This window comes from Branchiostoma floridae, chromosome 2, assembly GCF_000003815.2.
Source record: "Branchiostoma floridae strain S238N-H82 chromosome 2, Bfl_VNyyK, whole genome shotgun sequence".
Taxonomy (NCBI): Eukaryota; Metazoa; Chordata; class Leptocardii; order Amphioxiformes; family Branchiostomatidae; genus Branchiostoma; species Branchiostoma floridae.
In genome coordinates, this window is record NC_049980.1 from 13,665,957 (window position 1) to 13,689,407 (window position 23,451).

The 23,451-nt window shown below is 41.0% G+C and overlaps 2 protein-coding genes and 1 long non-coding RNA gene across 3 annotated transcripts; all 3 read left to right on the plus strand.

The window, feature by feature from the left end:
• Positions 1–461: 461 nt before the first annotated feature.
• On the plus strand, positions 462–2,697 carry LOC118410070. The gene is made up of 4 exons (XR_004830519.1): positions 462–509; positions 638–813; positions 1,055–1,164; positions 1,375–2,697. It is a non-coding gene; the product is annotated as an uncharacterized LOC118410070 (long non-coding RNA).
• A 753-nt stretch (positions 2,698–3,450) lies between these two features.
• On the plus strand, positions 3,451–9,129 carry LOC118404240. The gene is made up of 5 exons (XM_035803284.1): positions 3,451–3,554; positions 4,370–4,428; positions 4,747–4,947; positions 7,247–7,429; positions 7,852–9,129. The coding sequence occupies exons 1-5, from the start codon at positions 3,550–3,552 to the stop codon at positions 8,178–8,180; spliced, it is 777 nt and encodes a 258-aa protein (XP_035659177.1). The 5' UTR covers positions 3,451–3,549; the 3' UTR covers positions 8,181–9,129.
• Positions 9,130–11,389: 2,260 nt separating this feature from the next.
• Positions 11,390–20,958, plus strand: LOC118408491 (N-acetylated-alpha-linked acidic dipeptidase 2-like). Its single transcript, XM_035809308.1, has 21 exons — positions 11,390–11,550; positions 12,065–12,295; positions 12,489–12,590; positions 12,928–13,126; positions 13,545–13,667; positions 13,931–14,111; positions 14,500–14,593; positions 14,724–14,810; positions 14,978–15,072; positions 15,358–15,477; positions 15,991–16,076; positions 16,498–16,561; positions 16,710–16,777; positions 17,016–17,110; positions 17,376–17,466; positions 17,719–17,839; positions 18,372–18,509; positions 18,907–18,988; positions 19,336–19,422; positions 19,753–19,850; positions 20,413–20,958. Exons 2-21 carry the CDS (start codon positions 12,081–12,083, stop codon positions 20,511–20,513), a joined length of 2,247 nt encoding a protein of 748 aa, XP_035665201.1. The 5' UTR covers positions 11,390–11,550; positions 12,065–12,080; the 3' UTR covers positions 20,514–20,958.
• Positions 20,959–23,451: the final 2,493 nt, after the last annotated feature.

A 23,451-nucleotide genomic window follows, 5' to 3' on the forward strand; every position in this document is an offset into this window, starting at 1 on the left:
CGGTCCGCAAAATTTGCCGAAAATGCAGGAAATAGCAATTAAGAGGGTCTTGATTTTAAAATTTTTCCGGGGGACACCCCCCGGACCCCCTGGAATGCGTCGCGCCTTCGGCGCTCCATGTGCTGAAACAATAGTTCAATCCACCTCTCCCCCATAAGAACTTTGCTGCCGCCGTCTCTGTGGCGGGCCGGGAACTCTGTCATGGACATTGTCCCTGTCATTCCTCCGGGTTCTGGGCACCATTTGCTTCTCACAATGTATTTTCACCCATTGATATAACTACTTTAGCATTGTATGAATAGGAATGCACGTCAATATTAATGTTAATCTTTGTAACTCATTCTGGATTTACCGTTAAGCGTTACCAGGCCTCCTGAATTTACCGTTAAGCGTTACCTGGCCTCTTGAATTCACCGTTAAGCGTTACCAAGACCCCCCCATGCAGACCCTCATTAGTGACAGCATCCGGTGCATCACCAAGCCAAGGAGTGTTTCCCAACATAGACAAGGTATTGTTACAGTACTGTATTTTGTGTTTCCAGTTCCTAATTGCCAGTGGGCAGACGCTGAACCTTTTGTTTGTTACAGCGGTAGTCAGGCAGCTGATGCATGTCTGTTTCTTTTACTGACATTACAGCAATGTCTGGACGTTACCGTTACTGAAGGCGCATCACAACATCTGGGGAGACAGTGGTCCTGGCGGAAGTCGTCTTGGTGAATCCTCGTGGCTGGATTTCAGCAACTTCTGGAGATTCCATTCCATAACTGGATGTCCGTATATAAGTCGGCTCTACAAATAATACATTTGAGAAGGTATTGTACTGTGCTGCGTGAAGTCAGACTGTCTGCTTATAGCATCAGCCATATTAGTAGCATTGTATATTGTTTAGTTAGTCTGTATAGACTGACGTAGTAGCAATTGAAGTAGCATACGAGATGTCCTAATTATACACCACATTCCTGTTTGCCATTGGACAGACATTGAACCTTGTGTGCTTGTTGCAGTGGTGTTGAGAAAAATGATGCATGTCTTTTTCTTCTACCTATTTGTTAGAAATGTCTGGACGCCATAAGGGAGGAGAGGAGCTGGGTATGGAGGTGTAAAGCGTCACCGTCACTGACAATATCGTGATTCGTGACAACACCAAGTGCATCGTCAAGGAGGTGGACATGCTTTCCCATATAATACGTTGTTTGTGTTGTACAATATTGTCTGAATGCAGTTGTAGCATAGCAATATTTGTTAATGACTGTAACTTGACTGTATGGCTGTAAAATGACTGTAAAATGAATGTAAGCTTAGTTTCAATGGTTGATGAACAATGTTCAGGTGAACAGTGCTTAATACAGTTTTCTTTTTCTTTTCAAAATTAGGACAGGTTGAACACTTAAGCTGTGAGTCAGATGATGCGTGCATACGTTCCGGCCCAGCCCTGCTTCTGTACCTGTATTGGAGGGAGGAAGCCATGAATTCCTGATCAACAACAGCTGCAATGTTGATGGTGGAAATTATCCTGGTATATTGTCCGACGCCATCTCCACGGTGACGTCCAGAAAGATCGGTGCTCGTGTGTGCACCCTGCGATCTGAGTGATGCCAGTAGGGCGCGCTAGGACATTTTGTAAATGGAGGCTCCTTTTGCCCTCAGGGCTAAAACCCGTTTCTGTGGTGTACAGACCTGGTGTGTGGCTGATTCTGTGACTGTGTCGATGGCCGGGATGGTAGTCGGTCAATTATTTCAAATTCTGTTCTTTGCAAAACAGGGTTTTCCCTGGTTCACCATCTGTTGTCATTTCTGTTTTATGTCATGGTCAGTGGTTGTCGGGGACCTAGACCATTACATAATCTGCCTAGTGTTGTTTTCTTGGGTCCCGAACCAAGAGAACGGCACAGGCCAGAAAGGAAGGCAGGTTGTTGAAAAGCCTTTTTTATATTAGTATTTTAGTCGTTTAGAAAGGCTAGACGTCTTGGTATCAATGCAGTCACACAACCGAATCAATATAAACAGAGTGCAAAGTGTACGATTTTACAGTTATCATGTATATCACGATGTTAGATACATATAGTTAAGCTTACTTACGTTAGCTGTTAGGTATAGTTTTCTCCATATTTCTGAGCGAAAGTCTAGTCTTTTTTGGAAAGAGGCTTGGAGATGTTTAGTGTTGTTTAGACGCTTTTTGTTAGCGGCCTCTGTTTCCAGTACAAGGGTGGCTGACGCTGGATTGTACTTTTTGTGTGTTTCACTTTTTTTATTGTCGTAGAAAAGTTGTCTACATGTTAGAATTCAGTAAATGTCAACATTGTCCGTTTATTGTGTAGAGGTTGTAGCCCTTTAAATCAGTTGTTTGGAAATTTCCCTAGTAACTGAGGCTAAGGCTGGCGCTGACCCTGACACAGGACAGACACATATACACACACACACACTAACAGACTAAGTCCACCAAACACACACTTGTACAACATTTTTGACGGACACTAATAATCAGCTCAAATGCCTTAGCCTTGGACTGAAAAAATTCTATGATTCTTTTAAGTACAAAGGCCCCACGCTACCTCTATCCCATGTACGGACAATGTCAATATTTACTGATTTTAGCTTTTTATCCACTATGTCCTAGAGTAATGGTAATTGTTAACCTAAATAGGTTAGATGTTAAGTTCATTTTTGATGCTAGAGTATCTTTATTTATTATGCGGTTTATACATTATACACTTTGCATTTCTCTATTTTGCTATTAAACAAATATGCTGAAATCGGATGATTGTGTAGAGTGCCTGTTTGTTTTGGTTTTCTCATCTCACACCCTCAACCAGGCCTTACCTCCCAGTACCATCAACTTCATGTTAAATGGATGCCCCCCCCCCCTATCTCTTGGAGTCTAACCACATGTGAAATGATTGTTTTCTACTACCGAAGGATTTCTTATAAGAATCTTTAACCACATGTGAAATGCATGGCCACTTTCCAGATCCTTAACCCCATTTGAATAATTGGATTCCCCCTTTCCAGATTCTCAACCCAATGTAAAATGTATGACAAACACAATTAAAACATCAGTTGCAAAATATGAAATAAATTGGCGAATGTCTGGGGTAGATCATGAAATTCTAGGTAATGTTTCGTTTTGCGCTCAATGGCCAACGACAAAGCAAAAGATGTATTCTGACCATGTAAAAAATCAGTTTGCAATGGTTTAAGGGTTTGCCCAAATCGTCGCAAAAAGCACAAAATCGTGTTTATGTGTATACGTACCATGTCTGATAAGGTAGCATTACACGCAACAGTGAAGTATAGTGGCATGGTCTGAACCAGTGCCATCATCATCATCATCTGTCGACCCCGGGGCGACGGGTTGGTCTATGCACCACTGTTATGAGTTAGTCCACGCAGTGTCATACGTCTGAAGCATCAAATTGACAAACAGGTTTTCCCGCTCATAATTATATGGGCATAGTCATAGGCTGTGTCACGTCGGGACACACAAGACAACCTATCCTTTCTGCTGTACGTACGTCATATTAACGTATTCAACTACAGACGAAATAAAAATGGGGTGAGTGAATTTCTTTTCTGTTTCAGCAATAAGATGGTTTTCGTTAAAAAGGTGACTAGATCGGGATTGTCACGTATAGGTGTGTATCTCATGTAACTGTGACAACGTTATTTGTTTGTTGCACGGTATCTTAACGAAGCAAAACGAAGTTGTCTAAGTGTTGAATATCTGAGCATGTTACGCGGACATTGAACAGTAGGTTTATACTCAAGAAAAATACACACGAAAAATATGACTGAAGGATCCCGGTTGTTTTTTTAGAGCCACAGGCTATTTTACACACACACTTAACTTGGTACGCCCTGTAACTAGCTGTTGCAAATCTTTTATTCACCCCAAACGTATATATTCACTACACTGACATGTAGACAATTAACTTGAAGCCTTTTACACTACATGCATGAATGCGGTAGCGAGTAGAGAAAAGCTATGTAACCAACGACATGTTGTGACAAGTAGAAAAGATCAGGACTAGGGTGCTGCTGGGCCAGGGAGACTGGGCGTGTCATTGAACCCCCGACGACAACTTAATGTGTCGCCTGCAAAATAATTATCTGTATATTGCTTGGGGGTCCCAACATACCTGAGAGGAGAGACATACGTTAAGGTCATTGACGTCATGATTATTAATCACAAGCCAGAGCGGTTTATGGAAAGGGGGTCTCGTTGTGGAGATTAACACATCTATCTTTATCTAACCCTAATACAAGAAATTAAATGAAAACTCTCTTTCAGAAAATGACTAAGTAACATGAAAAACGCCATCGTGTTTACCGACCACTTGTTTTTATTTTATTCATATTTCTGTTTTCCAGGTTCCAAGTTTGCTTAGTGCTGATCGCAATACTCCCTGTCATCGATGCTAATAACAATGGTGACTTGTGCATTCTGTACTTGCAATGATCTATATGCTATTCTGGTATCCTAAAATTGATTATGCACCGTAGTTGGCAGTTTTGTTTTCCAAATGTGTATACACAGTTTTGATTATGTTTGCAGAATTTTCAGATTTAACCTCGCTATGTATTGCACTAATGACTCATTGATACTGACCAGATGAATATCTCTGTATATTACATATATGTGCTTTTGATCTTTTGTCATTTATCTAGAACTATTATTCTTGCATACTTCCCCTCTAATAATGTTCTGTAGCATTAATGATATTGTCCGCGTCCTTGTCGTCCTGTAGTTTCCTGTAGGCTAGTGAGACCAAGTTACCTCCCACCGGAGTTGTGGGGGGAACCCAACCCCAACAGACTTCCCCCGTGCGTAAACTATGATATCCTGCTGCCGGAAGTGAGGAACCTTACCAACCGACTACCACAGACCCTTGCGGAATTCGGCTTGACTAATATCGAAAGTGACCTTGAAGAACTGCAGCATGGAAACTGTATGAAATTGCATTTATCTTATCCGTTCCAATGTATTCGCTCTATTTACCGCGAAATGAAATCCATTCTTAAAGCTTGCATTGGCTTAAAGCATGCGCAAAAAAAAAAATGAAAAATGCTCGTTCTAAATGGAAGAGCAACACACACTCATACACAAAGAAACACACAAACGCAAACACACTTACACACACGTACATAACGTACACCAACCTGTTGAAAAACGCACACAAGCACATAAACACATCTATAAATGGATACATGCGTACACAAACATACAAAAGCACACTGCGAGAGAGAGAAACAAGCAAGTCATTATTCTTTCAATGGCGAATACCTGCATAGCAGACGCAAATTACTCCATAATCAGCTGTTTAGGGAAATTATTTTCCTCCATTCTAAATTCACGCCTTGTCAAATACGCAGAACACAATAACCTCTTCCAGCCACACCAAGCAGGCTTCAGACAAAACTTTAGAACTACCGATAATCTGTTTGTTTTAAGTACACTAGTTAGCAAATATCTAAACAAAAATCGTCAACTTTACGCTTGCTTCATTGATTTTAGCAAAGCATTTGATTCTGTTTGGAGAAACGGCCTCTTGTTTAAATTGAGTAAGCTCGGTATTGGTGGTAAATTTCTAAAAGTAATAGAAGGCATGTATTCAAAGACTATAAACTGTGTTAAATCTAAAAATGGATTGACTGAAACTTTTGTTACTAATTGTGGTGTGAGACAAGGGTGTAATTTAAGCCCTACATTATTTAACCTTTTTCTTAGCGACATTGTGTCCCAATTTGACGGTGCTCCCTGTAATCCTCCATTTATGTACAACAAAACTGTCCCTTGCTTGTTGTATGCTGACGACTTGGTAATTTTTTCCGAGTCCAAACAGGGATTACAGCATTCCTTGAACAATCTGGAAAATTATTGTGCACTTTGGAAATTAAAAGTAAATCTTAGGAAAACAAAAATTATTGTATTTAAAAAGGGTGGCAGTCTACCTAAAAACTGTTCTCTCCTGTTTGATAATCGTGAAATAGAAATTGTAACTTGTTATACTTATCTCGGTATTATTGTGAGTGCAGCTGGCACGTTTAAAGCTAACAACAAATACCTGAGTGGCAAAGGTCTGAAGGCTTTATTCGGAATAAAACAATCTTTAGATAAAGCCACCGCCTCATCACCAGTTAGAAACAAACTTTTCGATGCATGTGTCAAACCTATTCTACTTTATGGCTCAGAAATCTGGGGCGCATTAAAAAGCCCTAAAACCTGTCCCATTGAATCTGTTCACCTTAAATTCTGCAAACAAGCACTAAATATCCCCAGACCAGCATCTAACCTTGCCACAAGAGCGGAATTAGGGAGGTACCCCATTCAACTGGAAGCCTCCCTGAACGCTATCAAACACTTTCTAAGAATCCGTCAAAACGTGCCAGCTGACAGTCTACAAGCCGACGCCCTATCTTGTCAATTACAACTAGATGCAAATGGAAACAAGTGCTGGGCGTCCGGCGTTCGTAAGATACTGGAGGAATGCGGTTTTGCCTACATATGGAGATCTCAGATATCTCTAGGAACAAACCTATTACCTATAACCAACGCCATCAGCCAACGATTAAAGGATATTTATATTCAAACATTTAAAGCTGAAATACACAATGACAACCGGGACAAATCTTTCGGTAACAAATTACGAACCTATAGATTATTCAAGACTATTTATAAAGAAGAAGAATATCTGATGGTGAAAAACATACAACACAGAGTGGCTGTCACTAAACTCCGGATTAGTTGCCACAAGTTACATATCGAAACTGGAAGGCACAACCGCACCCCTCTGCAGCATAGAGTCTGCCAATTTTGTGATTTGCAACAAGTAGAAGATGAACAGCATTTTATTTTACACTGTAAACTGTACCATAATGAACGGATTGTGCTTTATGAATATATAAGAAAAGAGTTCCCATATTTTGAACACCTTAATGCAACGGATAAATTTCTATTTTTGATGCGCCTAGACAAACCCTGTATATCAAACATTATCTGTTCCTATATCTACACCTGTACAAAGAAGCGAGAAGATGTCGACCATCCTGTTAGCTTAGTACCTTCAGCTAGTTAATTGTATCTTGTTGTTTTTGCATATGTTTGTTATGTCTGTTATCAGTCATGTCTGTTATCAGTGACCTGTACCTAGCCCGTCGAGGCATGAATGTACAATAAAGGTCTTTCATTCATTATCACATGTGTAACTAGGCAATTTTGAACCCTCCTTTTTGTTGTTGTTGTTATAGGTACGGTTCTCTTGAAGGGTGAGGTCGGTCCGGTCCACTGCGGAGATGAAACAGCCCAGCACTTTACCCGTGTGGGGCTTGTGATCCATCTCATCTACAACGTCACCGTCGGTGGGGACGAGCAACTTTTTGCCTTCGCTTCCGAGCGATTCGAGAACCTTACAGCAAATGATACTCTTGAAGGTTAGTGGCTGCCTATATGTTGCAGAAAAATAATATTATCACTGTTTTGAATGATGGACATTGAGAATTAGATAGGGCAATTGCTATTTCAGGCAAGAGTCTCGCACAGTGTATGAATTATCGTCTTGATGTACATCCTTAGCACTCGTTCTTTCAGTATTTCACTCCATTTATATACCATATATATGTATGATATACCATATTTAGGGGAGTTTCCTATGTTTCACTCTGTACCACCCCTGTGGAAGTAAAATGTATTGTTTTCCGCCAAATCTTGACATTCATTCATCTCGGCAATTCCGGGGCCAAATGACCTGAAATTTATCACTAGATGTTTAAGTGAGTGGTGAAATGTTACTGATAAGAGAACCAGCTGCAGGGTTTCAGTCTTCTAATTCTTTTCAAATGCACTCTCCACACAGGCCCTGTTCAAAGCCTACAGGACTCTGTGGAGGGGTTTAATGGAAGCTACCCAGCCGCCAGCGCCGAGGCAATGCCGTCCCTGGTACAGGACTACTACGATCTCCTGGACAGCTTCAACTGCAGCACCAGCGGCCACAACTGTAACCTGACCCGCGGGGAGGAAGCCGTGGTACCGTTAGATGAGCGCTGGTCTATTGTTGCAAGGCAGGGCTTTGAGTATGAGCCCAGTGACTCGAGGAGAGCCATAAGGCTCAGATGTCTCTTTTTGTCTTTTCGTGCTTTAAGATTGATTCCAAGGATTTTCGCACTTTGGGTCCGGGTGAACTGAACGGGAGACACACACACACATAAACACACACACACACGCAAAAACACACACACACTCAAACACACACACACGCGCACGCACGCACGCAGGCAGGTACACACGCACGCACACACACACACACTCACACGCACGCACGAACGTAACGCACACACACACACACACGCGCGCGCGCGCAGCTGCAGGTAGAGACAAAGAGACAAACGGAGAGAAAGATAGAGGTTTTGAATCAATGTTAAATTCTACCAACCATATTTGAAGTTAAAAGCGTATGTGCATAAAGGAAATGCATTCGAGACTCTTAAGATGATTATGACAACGAAACCATATATCCCTGGTTATTTTGCTTCTTTGCTTACTATGCACAGACCTAACTGCATAAGAATCTGCTTTCCCGGTCCAGAACTTACTACTCGGGTGCCTCAAAATGCACAGCCATTTACAGGGCTCGTCATTCGCGCGCCGCACCTGTGGGCCTCGTGTAACTGAATGAATGAAATACCTTTAGCTTTAATGATAGTTCATGATAGTTCATACACATACAATCTAAATACAGGTATATACAAGCTATATATAGTGATATGAGTGAAACAGTGATGTGAGAATGTGATATCGTATAACATCTATAACGATTAATATATACTAGTAACTGTTATACGCAAGTTTAACTTCTTGCTTCTTAAGACAGCTGCGAATGTACAGGCAGATGGCAAAATGCATGATTTATCTAACTGCATAATAAATATGAATTTTTTCTGGGCCATCTAAATATCGGAAATGAAGGGGCGTATCATGACATGTATACAATTGAAGAGAATTTGTCTATCGTTGCTATAGACTGTATCAACCGTCACGTAGTGGGTTTATGTGCCCATTAGTGTTTTTCATTTTAGATTTGACACGATTTGGCATTATGGTGTTATTAATCTGAATAAAGGTCATTATATACGTTTTTCAAATATCCTTTGATTTGGGCATCTCCCACCATGATCCGTTTACGGTACGCGGTAAGGGATGCTGCCATCTAAATTGGATTAACCTTGACTTCGTAGTTGAAATATCATGCAAAATGTAAAAGTACGGCTACAAAAAGACTGACACAAAGCATAAAATATTCGTTTTTTTACCATGGCCAATGAAAATTGTCGAGTTGTTAATCAAGTCGCAGGGCGAACGTAGCGAGATAACCATAGTAGAATACGAATAAAACCGGGGACGCTCGATAGTCCGCGTAATATAGAAAGACACATAAAGAGAATTCGAAGGGCGGTTGAGGGGATCAATTCTCATTGAATTAGGATAACAACAATTTCTAGGTGCTCTTTATGTCGAACCAACCTTAGCCCGTGTATTAATTTTTCATTAATATTTCTATAGCCCAAATACACGTACTACCATAGGCGGTAGGCCAACGAATTATTGTTGTATGCTGAGCTGCCGGGTGGGTGTTCCGAGTGTGACCCGAAATGAAGTACTCAGAACAACCCGAGCGGGTGCCAAACGTCGGCGAGTTCCGATCCGAGACAAGGCGCCCGAAGTTTGGTGGAGCTAGTCGAACCAGCGAGCATGAGCTCGAGCTCGATCCCTTGATAAACAACAATTCCATGGTACATAATCATGAGCAAGCATAAGCTAAAAGATTGGGTCAGAGGTTATAACTACCAGGGAGGGTGGTACTCAGGATAAAGTCACCCCCGACCACGTTATTTTAGTGTTGGAGGGAAAGTTTAGCAATTTTTCTATAACCCCAGACCACATTAACCTTGTCTTATATCTAAGTGATTTTTAAAACAATAACTATCGCTGACATTGATGAAGCACCTAAGGTATAATTATCTGTAATCTATGCAATGCCTCTGGCATTCTAACATGTTTTGGCACGCTCTCAAGTGGATTGGACTCAGTGACACCAATCGACGGGATCTTCGTACTCCCAATATTCATGTTAACTATGCTTGAATACGTGTTGTTTATAAGTAGTTATCCAGTTGCGTTGTCGTTGCTTAGTGTACAGAGAGCAAAAACAGAAGAGAATCGTGATCTATGATAGACGGATACCTGATACTATTCTAGCAAAGAAGGCCTTTCAGTTGATTTGCTGGAAAGGCTTACATATCGGCGGGATTCTGATTGGACAAAACAGGGACTTTATTTACAGTGGGTCTAAAAGCTGCATGGTTTAGCAACCTGTCACTGGGGAGGCCAAACAACTTACAGAACAGCCACCTCGTTTCTGCAGCGAACAACAGCCTGGCGAATTTTGAGTGAGAGCTAGCCATGGCGTTGTGGAAGTGGAAAGATGAACTTCAGAGACTTATCGCAAGGCGGTGCTTTACGCCTTAAGATATAATTCTTGACCGTAAGGTCATACCTGAAGCAAACCAATTTTATTCCACTCCAAGTGAGGAAATTTTGTTCTGTAGTTTGAAAAAAGACGTTTTTTTTTATCATTGCCCCAAACTTTGATATAAATGAAGTAACCGACCAACCAATCATGTTTTATACTGACAGGTTGTACTCTAGGAAATGAAGCGTCCATTGTAAGTATGGCACGTGTGAAATCGTAGATGTCTGTTGTGGGGAATAGAGACGGGTAACCTAACCCTTTAGACAACACTTTCACTGTTTACACAATTCATGGACTTGAACTTTAAAAGTGTCACTTTCCCGACAACTAACGGGGTCATTGTGGGAGTTCTGTACAGTTTCGACTGTTTTGTATCAATTTGGTTGTATTTTTGACATTTGCAAACGTAGAAACGTACATTTCATCCATGGGAATTTGTGAAGAGCCTTTTGAATGCTATCCATCTAAGAAGAAAGGTGAAAGGTCACAGAGCTCCTAGTGAAGAGTTGACGTTTCCTGTTCCGAGGAGTCAGACCGAAGAACAGAGAGGTGAGTGACCCAGTGACGCTATCTTAAAAGTATGTCTTTTCAGCCTATCGGCAGTATGTATAACTTTTATAACATATTAGGTATTCAAGAAATGTATCAGTCACCGGCTGCTTAACATCCCTTCCAAGTTCCATATGGTATGCACCAGTACACAAACTAGTGATCACTAGTGCCTACATTCATAGTTTGGGTAGTTACCATTGAGAGCGTCACGTTACACGGTTGTGACACTTTATTTATAGCCACTTCAGAACTCGTGAATCAACAGCTACAAGTAGTTGGAGGAGGGGAGGGGTATAAGGGGGAAAGGATCCAAAGAGGACGACCTGCACGGTATCCGAATTATTTCCGACTGGCAGCTAACGTCTATCAAGACTCTAACTATAATTGGTTCCAGACGGATTTCGTGAACTTTTAAACTACGCCACCGGGGGACGGATAGGGGAAGTACAATTGTGGGAAGCATTAACGTTACTAGTAAGTCTTGGATTCCTAAAGAGTGAATGAATGGAGAGAATGTGCATACTATGACGCAATGCCTGGGTAATCATGCCACTTCAGGACATACTTTACTCCTGGAAAGCACCCAGCGCTTACTTAGATTGCGGGACATTTTTTAGATAGAAACGGTTCAATCGTGGCGGCGCGGCGCCCCGCCTTCAACTCACGCGTCAGAAATGGAACGTCAGAAATATCTGCAGCATAAAATTCGAACATTTCATAGAATTTCCATAGCAACATGACGTAATAACCTCATTCCAAAAGAGGTGGGCATCTCACGGCTACCGCTGTGCGATCCATTTGACAGATATCTCAGCGAAGTTCATATGATGAAAGGGAACCTTTTACGTTTTATTTTGCTGTCATGCATCATATTCCAATTATAAAGTCAATGGTCATGCAATCCAATTTTGGCCACTGTAAAGCTCAGCGATCGCCATCTAGTAGTGCCTGACACATTCAGAGGATAACATATAAAAACTTTCCACAGAACTGACACCATAACGATGTCAAAGGGAAGATATATACTCTTAGCGGTTGTCTGCGGTGCCGTTGCCTTTGCCCTCGGGGTCATCATCGGGTGGTTTTCAAGGTCAGGATTAACCGCGGAAGATCGGGCAGCACTCAACAAGTGCTTGGCAAGCATCGAGGATGCAGATGAGACGATCAGAGACCACATTCTGGAAAATATTGATGCTCAACGAATCAGAGAGAACCTCAGGTAATATTTGTTCCGATGTGAAAAAGAAAGATAGACTTTTATCATGCTAGTAGTAAGTGTAACTTTAGATCAATGTTGACCAATTTAGACAGCCGGTTTGTATACGTGCTATAGCTTCTTTAATTTTTCTCAATAAAGGCTTGATTTATGGTTAAGTTCATCTGTTAACATGTTTGTACTAATTGTACCAAAGACAGCTGTCCCAGAAGCCGCACATGGCGGGAACACCACCCGATCTTGAGATGGCCGAACTTTTAAGACGCAATTGGCTGGAAAACGGGTTGGACGAAGTCAGGTACGTAGTCATCACATATATGTTGTACTAGATAGGTATTGTTACGTTGTAAAAACAAGGCTTAAAACTGTTTGCTTCGGTCTATGTCCGTACTTATTTGAGTACAGTGATGCCGCTTGTTTTCACATGCTAAGCAGTGACAGGAAAAGGTAACAGAATAGGTTATCATCTCATTTTCTGTCTCTAATCTCATGTCATGTTCGTGTTTTTTGCTTTATGAGTGTAAAAAAAGTCAGAATCTGCGACAAATTTACAATAATAAATAGATAAAGCAAGTTAACGTTAGCAAATGGAAACATTTTATGGAGTTATGGCATCCTTAATTTCACGTTTAAAGACTCGTTCCATACGACGTTCTACTGTCCTACCCACCGCTTGGCCGGGAGGGCCCCAACAACACGGCGGTGACGGTGGACGGAGCCGACCCTGCCCGACAGTATGAGGACACCCGCACCTTGCACATTGAGCCCGAGTACCAGGACGACCCTGATGCTGTGCAGTTCTTCAATGCCTACTCACCTGCAGGACATCCTGTGGTGTGTGAAATTTGATCGATCATATCTCCCTTATCACTGAATCAATTTTTCAACCTCATGTAACATTGGAAAGCGTATTTAACATCCTTTACATGATACCATACTTGTTATGATCCTACATTCAACGGTCAATTCACATGGAATAGTTGAATAGATTATGTAATTACTAATTCTCATTGACGTTGTACAATGCTAAACTTCCTTACACCGCAAAGCTATATACATGGATTAAATTTTCATTGACCACTGTTGCCTTGAATTCGTAATCAGGTTCAATACTGATAACCAATCACCTCAGAACGTAAAGTCGCGAGAGCTAGACATGTGATCTTATTAACACGTGATCAGGCGTATACTTGACGTCAGCAATTGGTCAAAAGTGCCATGATGGTGATTAAATGTCACTGTGTGACTTAAGGGTGAGCTTGTCTTCGCCAACTATGGCCGGCTGGAGGACTTTGATTACCTGAGGCAGGTCGGCGTCAACTGCACGGGGAAAATCGTCTTGATGAAGTACAGGTCTGGCGGGAGAGGTCAAAAGGTATTTTGTTCTTGGTACCTCCGTGAAAACGTACTCCGAAGTTTTCTTTTCGCTTAAAAACGTTTCAACGGTTTTGCGAGAGGGCTGTGTAATGAAAGTGAAAGTGAAAGAAAATGGTAATTTAGTCATTATCATTCTCAAAACTCTTTCTGTATCTGTGTCTATTTAGCCGGTATAACCGCCCTTCGCCGTAGCACACCCGTTTCAAACTATCCATTCAGAAAACAATGTCAATTACATTTGAATGCAAAATTCTATTGTAGGCTAAAAACGCAGCCTCTGCCGGGGCAATAGGAGCGATACTGTACCCGGAACCAGCGGACACCAACGAGCCTGGTGGGAAGGTCTACCCCGATGGATGGAACCTCCCCGGGACGGGTACTGAGCGCGGAGGTGCGCTATTGGAAACTGGAGATCCACTAACCCCGGGGTATCCTGCTACAGGTGGGCGGTCATGTTCGATCTCTTTGGTGCCTGCTTGTTTGATTTATTAGGTATAATTGTATTCAACCTTTATCTGATGCAATTTATTACCTCATTGATCTCCGCGAAAGAGGAGATGTTGTTTTCGGTGTGTTTGCCTGCTTTCTGTGTCTAATTCTGCATTCTTGGCAAGTCAGAGTCACTAACAGGAAGTTAGGTCAAAGGTCCTAGAAACGTCCCGGAAAAGGTTATCATTGATTTTTGTGTCCTCAAGTTTCTGTCATATACATGGAGCCAGGGGGGGAAATACAAAGACGGAATGCTAGAAATTCAACGATAAGAAAAACAAGAAATTCACAAAACTTTTTACAAAGGTATGAGGTCTTCGCGTTCTTGTTTGTTTTCACAGACTACGCATACCGCTTGTCAAAGGACAAGAGCAGTGTGTTCCCACCCATTCCTCTCCAGCCTATTGCATATAATGACGCCCAGAAATACTTAAGGTACCAATATTTTATTATCAGTGACCATTCAAACGTTTACGTATTGTAATTGGCATGCTGGCCGCGCTTTGCGGTATTGTCCCTATATTTGTACATGTCAGATGTTAAAGTACAAATGATTTATTCCAAGCCATCTAGATGGTGACATTGCCCCTGCCGGCTGGAATGGTTCCCTGCCGATCACATACAGACTCGGACCAGGTTTCACCGGCGACTGGTACGTTACCTCTCGAAGCTAGCTTTATTGTGGGTGTATGGTCACTTATATGGTTATTGTTCGTATAATGCCACTTGAATAGTTTTAGTAACGACAGTGTTAGTTCTCTTCGCGTGGTAATTGTGTGATCTCCATGTTAATGTTTAACTTCCTGATCCACTATCCAGGGCAGGTCGCAAGGTGGCGTTGCATGTCTACACGAATACGACCATGCGCAGGGTGTACAATGTCGTGGGGATGATCAAAGGTGAAGTAGAACCAGGTAAGAGAATTACATCAGTCTGACTAATATCATTTCTGTACCTTTGGTAATTTTTCTGACTATTGTCCTATCCTTGACTATCTATCACAAAAGTGATACCAGATTTTTTTTGTATCATGCGTTTTTTTCCAAGTTGAAATATTACTTTTGATGTTTATGCTGAATGAAAACTCTAAGCTCAGCAAAACCTTGAAATTGCAAGAGAAGATAAGACGAATCTAATCAGTTACACTAAGTCTTGCGTGTCTTATAAAAAAAACTGACAACATTTGTCTCATCACCCAGATCGTTACGTGATGTTGGGGAACCATTACGACTCCTGGGTGCAGGGAGCCATTGACGACACCAGCTCAACAGCCATCAGTCTGGAGCTCACCAGGGTTTTCGGAGGACTTGTTAAGGATGGTAACGTTTGTAATATTCGAAGAGTGCTGTATTTCTATGTTGATGAAATTGATAACTAAAATGGTAACAGCGGGTGATTTTACAATGGAGTAATATCGGCTTCATTAGTGATCATGAAGTAACGTCATCAACGATTTGTGCTAAAATTTCCCATGGTCTGCCGTCATGCAAGCCTACATTGTCTTATGAGTTTTGACATGGTAATGAGCCGGTTTGCGACTTCGCGATTGCGTAGCTAAATGCAAAGTGGGTGATATGACAAAGGCGAATGCTCAATATCATGTTTGGTACATGTCAAGACGTGTTTTATTCATGTCTCAGGGGCCTTCAATTTTATTAATATCTCGCCACGCATGTGCAAATCATTTCCTGATATCCAATTCTCATTGATATGAACTAATTGTCAAATCAACATCAACCGTGACACTGTCACCAGTGCTGCCATGTATCGTGTGAACATATCTCCTGAGTGTATTGAGTACTCTTAAGCTTGTATGTTATGTTTGATTTCAGGTACATGGCGGCCACGGAGGTCTATAGTTTTCGTGGCCTGGGGAGCGGAAGAGTTCGGCTTGATAGGATCACATGAATATGTTGAAGTATGCTGATGAAATGATATTTGCTGTTTCTATATTATTTCTTCTATAAGTATACTCATTATATTAATCATTGTCACAGCCTTACCATACTGAATCTTACGGCAAGATTACATTGGTCGTAGGTCGTCGTACGATTCTGTACTACAATTTTCAAACATGCTGTTACAGAACCAGCAGCAATCGTCGACAAGGATTCCACAAGAAAACAAATTTTAGCAGAATTTTTCGGGACACACACGCATACTCAGTTTTCTGTCATACGACGATTGCACGACTTATGTGACCGGGCTCGTATCTTTCTGTGTGCACTTAGAGGGAAATGTTTTGTTTTGATCAATACATTCCTTGTTGATTTCAAGTGCTTTTGTCTAATTCCCATGGGCAATATTTCTTGAAACAGCATCACACCGTCCATTTTCAGCAATTCACCGGTCTCATCAAAGATCGGGCTGTCGCCTACATAAACATGGATATAGGAGTCGGGGGTGAGACATTCTAGATTTACGCTTCTTCATTTTCCATCTTTCTCCGACATTTTGTAGTAAGCTATCCTCCACGTCTCTAGTGGACTTCTTGGTGTTTGGGGGAAAGTTTTTAAAGTACTTAGTAATGGCCGTATGCTTCTCTACACAGGAAATTACACCATATTTGCTGGTTGCAGCCCATCTATGGTTGACATCATCTATGACACAACCAAACAGGTGAGTTATAGAACCAAATTGCTATAGATTTCTCCTACTTTGCAAATGCCTCTACAAATGCATTATATAACAAAAAAATCACTAAAAACGACAGCACGATGGGGGCCGCGGTGCCTATGGTTGATAACTCCCACAGATAGTCTCACAAATAATCAAAGAAAATGAGACTTTTAAACCCCGTTGCACCGGGGCTTTAATATTTGCAGGCCATTATATTGTCTGCCCTCTCACTTCACAGGTGCCAGACCCAGATGCATCTCTTGGAAAAAGTGTATACGAGACGTGGTCAGAGAGAGATCCAACAGATGCCGACGCAGACGTGAAAATTCCCAAGTAAGTTAAACTTCATATTCACAATAAGCAACGTCATAAACAGATCTAAAACTGACTAGTCAAAAGCTCTACAAGCTGTACATGTACCTTCAAACAGTGTTCAGTATCGTAATGATAATGCGTGCACTTTTCTCCTTGTATCACAAGATCGTTCGAGATCTTTTTCCATCAATACAGTGAACGTATGTATTTTGACATCACTAGGCATATAATCTCTAACTATACAACACGTTGTTTTTATATTATGGTGCGTTATGTTTTTCAGCCTTGACTGGCCACGTGTCAGTACAGACTACATCCCATTTGGTCTCCGTGTCGGCACTCCACTTTTTACCTTCGCCTATGTTCATGACCAGGTATGTGATGTGCCAGGGGCGGTTTTTCCAATCATGTAGTACTGATACAAAATGCGTCATGACTCAGTACCCCAATAAAGACCGTTGGCTGTGAGATGAGAGTGATGCGCAACGTGCAAGAAATTGAATATCCCATACCTCCGTGGGATATCTATAAGATCAATTTCGTGCTTCATTCATTAGTGTGAATCTGTCATAAATTCTGTTTGTGTATTTTCTGCCTTCCTGTGTGACATTGCTCATCTTGAATAGACCAACTACTCCCCCCGGGCGATCTATCCGTCCTACCACACTGCGTATGACAATATGGATCTGATGGAGAGGTTTGTGGACCCGGACTTCACTGTTCACCGGGCCATGGCGCGTATTTCAGGTCAGACATGTCTAAGAGGATGTCACCCTGTGCATACATGAAGTGCTTATGAGTTCTGTATTGAATAATTTGATTTTTTTTTCGAATACGCCTAGCGTATGAATAAATAAAATATGAATATCAAAATCAGTGCATCCATTGCGTATAAGGTGCTTATTCCGTGAGCAACACTATGTTTACATGCTAGAAGAGATATATTGTCAATTCCAAGTGTATTTCGGACAAAGCCAACTACTTGTGCCGATTGCAATTTCATTCAAAAGAAAACAAGACACCAATTTTTTTTGTCTATGATTTTTGGGTGATCTTTCAAATCTTTGGTTGCTCAGATGCAGCGATATTTAGTGAAGAGTGGGTGCGCTGAACACTTATTATAAGCACATGTATATGTACACAGGCGACTTTCCCGTAGATACTCTCCGATAAGTATTTGGGCCTGATTAACCAAAAGCCTCCGAAAGCATTATAAAACAGTTATATTTCCTGTTTTCATCTCCTAAGTCGCCCGTAAATGTTTCGTATCCATTCCCAGGAGAGCTGATTCGAAGACTGGCAGATTCTCTGGTTCTTCCTTATGACTGCCGGAAGTACTGGCTGAGTCTGAGCGCGTTTCTGCAAGCCACAGAACAGGATTTCGGCTCCATGTTATACAACCAGGGCATCAGTATAGGTAACATTTTAAAGTCATTTGTTAAAGAACAACATTGTGTTATCGGCTTCTAACAACATTTGATCCATTGCTGACGTCACACGTGCTTAAATGACACGTCCAAAGAGCTGGGGTCAGGGAGACGAGGAATACCGAATGATTCAGTCGTAAATTGGGATGAGTTCAATTTTCTGAATTGGACAAAAATACATCATTTTCCAGGATGTAGTTTAACTGCTCAATTCATCAAATGGACTTCCATGCTAACATTTAGGTGTTTCGTTATTGTCGTTTTTTTTTGTTTCTATTTTGCGATACTTGATACAATAAATTTCTGCTGTTCACATTTAAATATATCATGCTTATTGTGTGAAGTATATCCGATAGAATATAGACCTAATCATCATACTATCCTCAGACGCGTTACGTTCGGCAGTCTACAACTACACAGCAGCCGCCGAAGGCTTCCATGATCGGCTACAGGCAATCGACAGGAAGGAGTAGGCACTGTTTACTCTTTAATCTCGTCTTTTTTTCAATTTTCAACACATCGTATATTCTACTTTCATCGTATGCTTCATTTTGAACTGTTGTATTTAGAATGACCTAGTGTCAAATGGTATTCATCAAGTAAGTAATGCGTTTATTTTCCATTGCTACACAAGCATAAAATAAGTCAAATTGTTTTCTAAAAGTGTACAACAGACGATAAAGTTAACATAGTGTATAACTAATGAAATAGGTCTAGATTGCTTATTACAAATGTTAATTAATTGTTCTTGTGACCTTACTAGAATAGACTAAAGTCTGTTCTAATTTTTAAACTCTTAACCCTCTTGTCAACCAGCCCTCTCCAGATCCGAAGTCTGAACGATCAGATGGTCCAGGTCAACACAGCCTTTATTGACATCCACCAGCCTCATCATTCCAACAAGTACGTTTATTTGTCTATCTTTCAAAGTATTGAAATTTATCACATCATAAATAAGAATTATGTCATATCAACATGCTATCTCACTTCTTTCATTGGAATGATATCATCTGTTTCATATCACATCGTTTCTATTGTCTATCTCCTTCAGGTGTTTACTTGTTTGTTGCTCTTTAGCCTACCTTTCTTTGCGTGGACTTGGACTTATGAGTTGTGTGTACGTTTGGCAAGAATAATGTCTATAAGGCATTGCACCGAAACGCTGAATTAACATCTCTCGATATTTGTCACTAAAAATCAATCAACATGCTATCTCGCTTTCCCTTACGTTAGACATGTTCTCTATTCACCGTCGGGATGTGCCACAAACCGCAGCGCCGCTTTCCCCGGCATAGTGAGGACGATGTGCGGCGGACCAGCGGACGATGAAGGTGAGGAACATTGAAGATTTTCACTCGACGGCAATCGATGAGCGACCATCGAGCGACCAGCCTCGAATTTGTGTAACATTTGGACTACAATGTATGATACAAAAGTATGATTTTGAAGGCACAAAATGCCAAGAAAAATCGTTCTGTCACATGTTTTGTCTCTCATCAGTCGCAGCCCCTGGTGGAAGTAGTTATAACACAAGTAAGCCGCCTGACGTACACTTACTTTCCACTGTTTGTTAAGGCTCCCTTTCCACTTGCGGGCGCTCTCACGGCGCTCTCGCTGCGATGGAAAATTGGCCAGAGCGCCTGATGAGAGCGCCGCGACGCCAGAAAAAGCTATTCTAGTGGAATCTCTCCGGTGAACCCAGCGCGTTCTCAACGCGACAAAAACTCAAATGTCAGCATCTTTTCATGAGCTACCAAAAACTTTTGTGTGTTTTGTTGTCTTTGTCATACTTTTACGTCTTTGTATTCATACACAAAAGGTAGTGTGCTACGACATGTACATGTCCACAAGTCAGCCTCAGAGTTTTATTTACTTGCTGCACTATTTCCCCAGGTTGGGAGGAAGTAAAGAAGGAAGTGGCAGCGATAACGTCAACTATCCAATCAGCTGCTGACGTCATCAGTGACGTAGACAGTATCTTGGGCCAGTCCTGAGGATGGCATAGGCAGCTCACAGGGGGTGTTTGGCAGTATGGTTACAACAGGATATAGTACTGTTCTGATCTGTTTTCCTTTCCTTTATTCCGATACCCTTTAGCCCTATTTAGGGCTAGTCTACCAGGGTTCATATGAAACAATGAAACATACATAAACAAACGCAAAGTTTTAAAGTTCAACATGTCTGTAAGAAGGAGGATGCGAGCTCCCGACAACACTAATCGGTAAAATAAGACTAAGTCTTGTAGGGCTTGACTAAACGCACATTCATATTCGCACTACGTCATAATTGTGTGTTTTCGTTGGTATAACTAGGCTGCACACACCTACCCTGACAAACTTTGGGGCACTACGACCCGAGTGATGAGGGTCAATAACGTTTTGAAGATGAGTTTTAGAAAACGGTAGAATTAAAGTAACCGATTATGCTCCTCGAATAAATATATTGAAGTGAGATACAAGGGACTGTTCATTATGTTTTTCTTTTTTTCTTGTTGCTGATGGCATATAACTGACGGGAATGTTTGCCGTTCTGTCAATCTCTGCAGTTTGTCATTTTTACACTGTTTTTGTCAAACGTTATCCGTTGAATTTACACCTTGCGAGGAACAGGTGAGACATTAACATTAACGTTTTTATCATATAACGTTATATAGCCGTTTAAAACTGATTCATTGAAGATAGACAAATTCGTTTAAACATGTCTTCTGGACGGCTGGGGCTAAGGTTGATGCGAATTGTACCGTGTATACAATTGACAATCGGAACAACGGAGGAAAAGTTTTCGAACTTTTTGTTCCGAGTGTTTATATAGCAAGTGTAGAGTTAGATATGTTTATTTTAGACCTCTTTTTTACTGACAACGGAACCCATCAATGCGAAAAGGATTGTAACACAAGCATCGGCACCTATTCTGCCGCTAGCTATGTAAACAACACGACACTGGATGTAAATGGAATCTGTTCACTAAGCAGAAGCAGGCATGTTGAAGGTAGCGCATTTCCATCTCTTGTCACCATGTATGATCTTTTAAGACCATACATGGTGACTGAATACATACATGTTATGAAGCAAAAACGATACCATTGTTGGAAATCAACCCCCTTACCTGAAGTTAGGGGCTATTTCTTTTTATGTACCTTTTAAATACTCTCTGAAATATGATTATCTATTGCCACAAACCCTATTCATATAGAGGCTGCAAAGAGCTCACAGATCCCTTAGACAATCCCGTAGATAAAGATCAATGTTTTATGTGTTTTATTACCTTATAGATCACACTTTTAAATCTTGCATTATTCTAATTTTAGAATCAATTTCAAGAGTCCCACAAATTCAATTCTGGTCGCTCGTCGATCTGGGTCTGGTGAATATATAGGGGGGCTATTCTATATCAGCTTCCTGCTTCTTTACCTAACTGCCTTTTGAACAAAGAGAGCTATATATCAATCTTTTGTACAGAGGTCGTTAATCTTAGGTAAACACAAGACGTGCTCAGTGTAGATTTTAGACAGTACAAGAAGAACCTTTTTTCCAACGAGGTTAAAGGTCACTACCAGCGCGCTTGGGCCCTCGGATTGGCTGGATATTAGGGACCAGCTGCCTGAATCAGAGGTGAGACAGTCGGCTTTCGGAACCCGAGCTCTTCCAAGTGAGTGTTTTATTCAAGTTATATAGGGTATTGTTTAGTCGACGTCTAACCTACCAGCTGCTCTTCTTTGTATTCCTGCTAACAGAGTACGCAAACTCATGACTGCGCGTACAAACTAACAAAAGTATATGGACGTTTCGAAATCGTCAATGCTTTGAAAAAGAACAAAGTTTCCTTTTGCCACGACTCAGCTAAAATCTAGAGCTGTTATGTTTGAGGATGACCGTAGAAAGAACCTCCTCAGAAAAAAAGAAAGGGATGGCTAATATCATGACTTTCACGTTCATTATACGAGTATTTGGCTTGTACAAGTTCAAGCGGGCTTTGGAGGGAGAGGGCTGGCGTAGGGAGTGCCTTAGATATGTGTGGGCGGGTGGGTTGTTAAGTTTTTTTTTTTTTATCTTCACAATCTTTTTCATAAACAAAAGACTAAATATATCCTAGTATTTTGACCTATTTTTGAGGTCCTACTCGTATCTATTAGTTCGTCAGACGTATGAATAGAACGCCGCAAATAGAATCCTATGTTCACAAATTCAGCTGGTCACTCAGGCGGCCCCAAGCTTAGCGTGGGAAGTTTCTAATGTGACCGTATTAGTTTTTTTACAATCGTACATAATATTTTTATATATAGTGGAGAGGGATATAGGAATTTACTTTGGCAAAGGTCACATGAAAATATGGGGAGTCTTCCTTTCATGTACCAGCCCTTCTCTCCAAGTGAAATACATTTGTATTGGACAGAAATATGGCGCCAGAAATCAACAGGTGTGGAAATCAACGCAACTTCTCTTGTATAATCAATTACATTTTGCATCGTGCAATACGTAAACGTATTGCATAATGTAGTGGTACATAGCCACTGTTGTTATCGCTCTTTAAACTTTAACTGCGTTTATTATAAAAGATTGGGGTGTATGCTTAACAAAGAATAAAGTCCGAAGTGCATGATTTCTAGAAAGGCACTGGGCCTCCAGTGTGCCTTGGTATGGCTACAAGTATATTGAAAAAAAGCTCTATTATTCTTCTAAATGTATTCATTTGTTGCTCCAAAAGTTAAGGAGCATGATATCATCGTATGAAAGTATTCCACAAAAGCTAATAGCAACTAATAGTATCGTACCGAGGGGTCAAGTGTTTCAACGGAGCTTTGAACATCTTTCAAGTTCAACATATATGAATTACATATTATTATCTAAAAGACAGATTTGATGTGGTCGTTAAGCTTAGAGTAGAGATTGTTGAACATTGGAACATTGTTGTTGTTTTTTTGTATTATTTCGC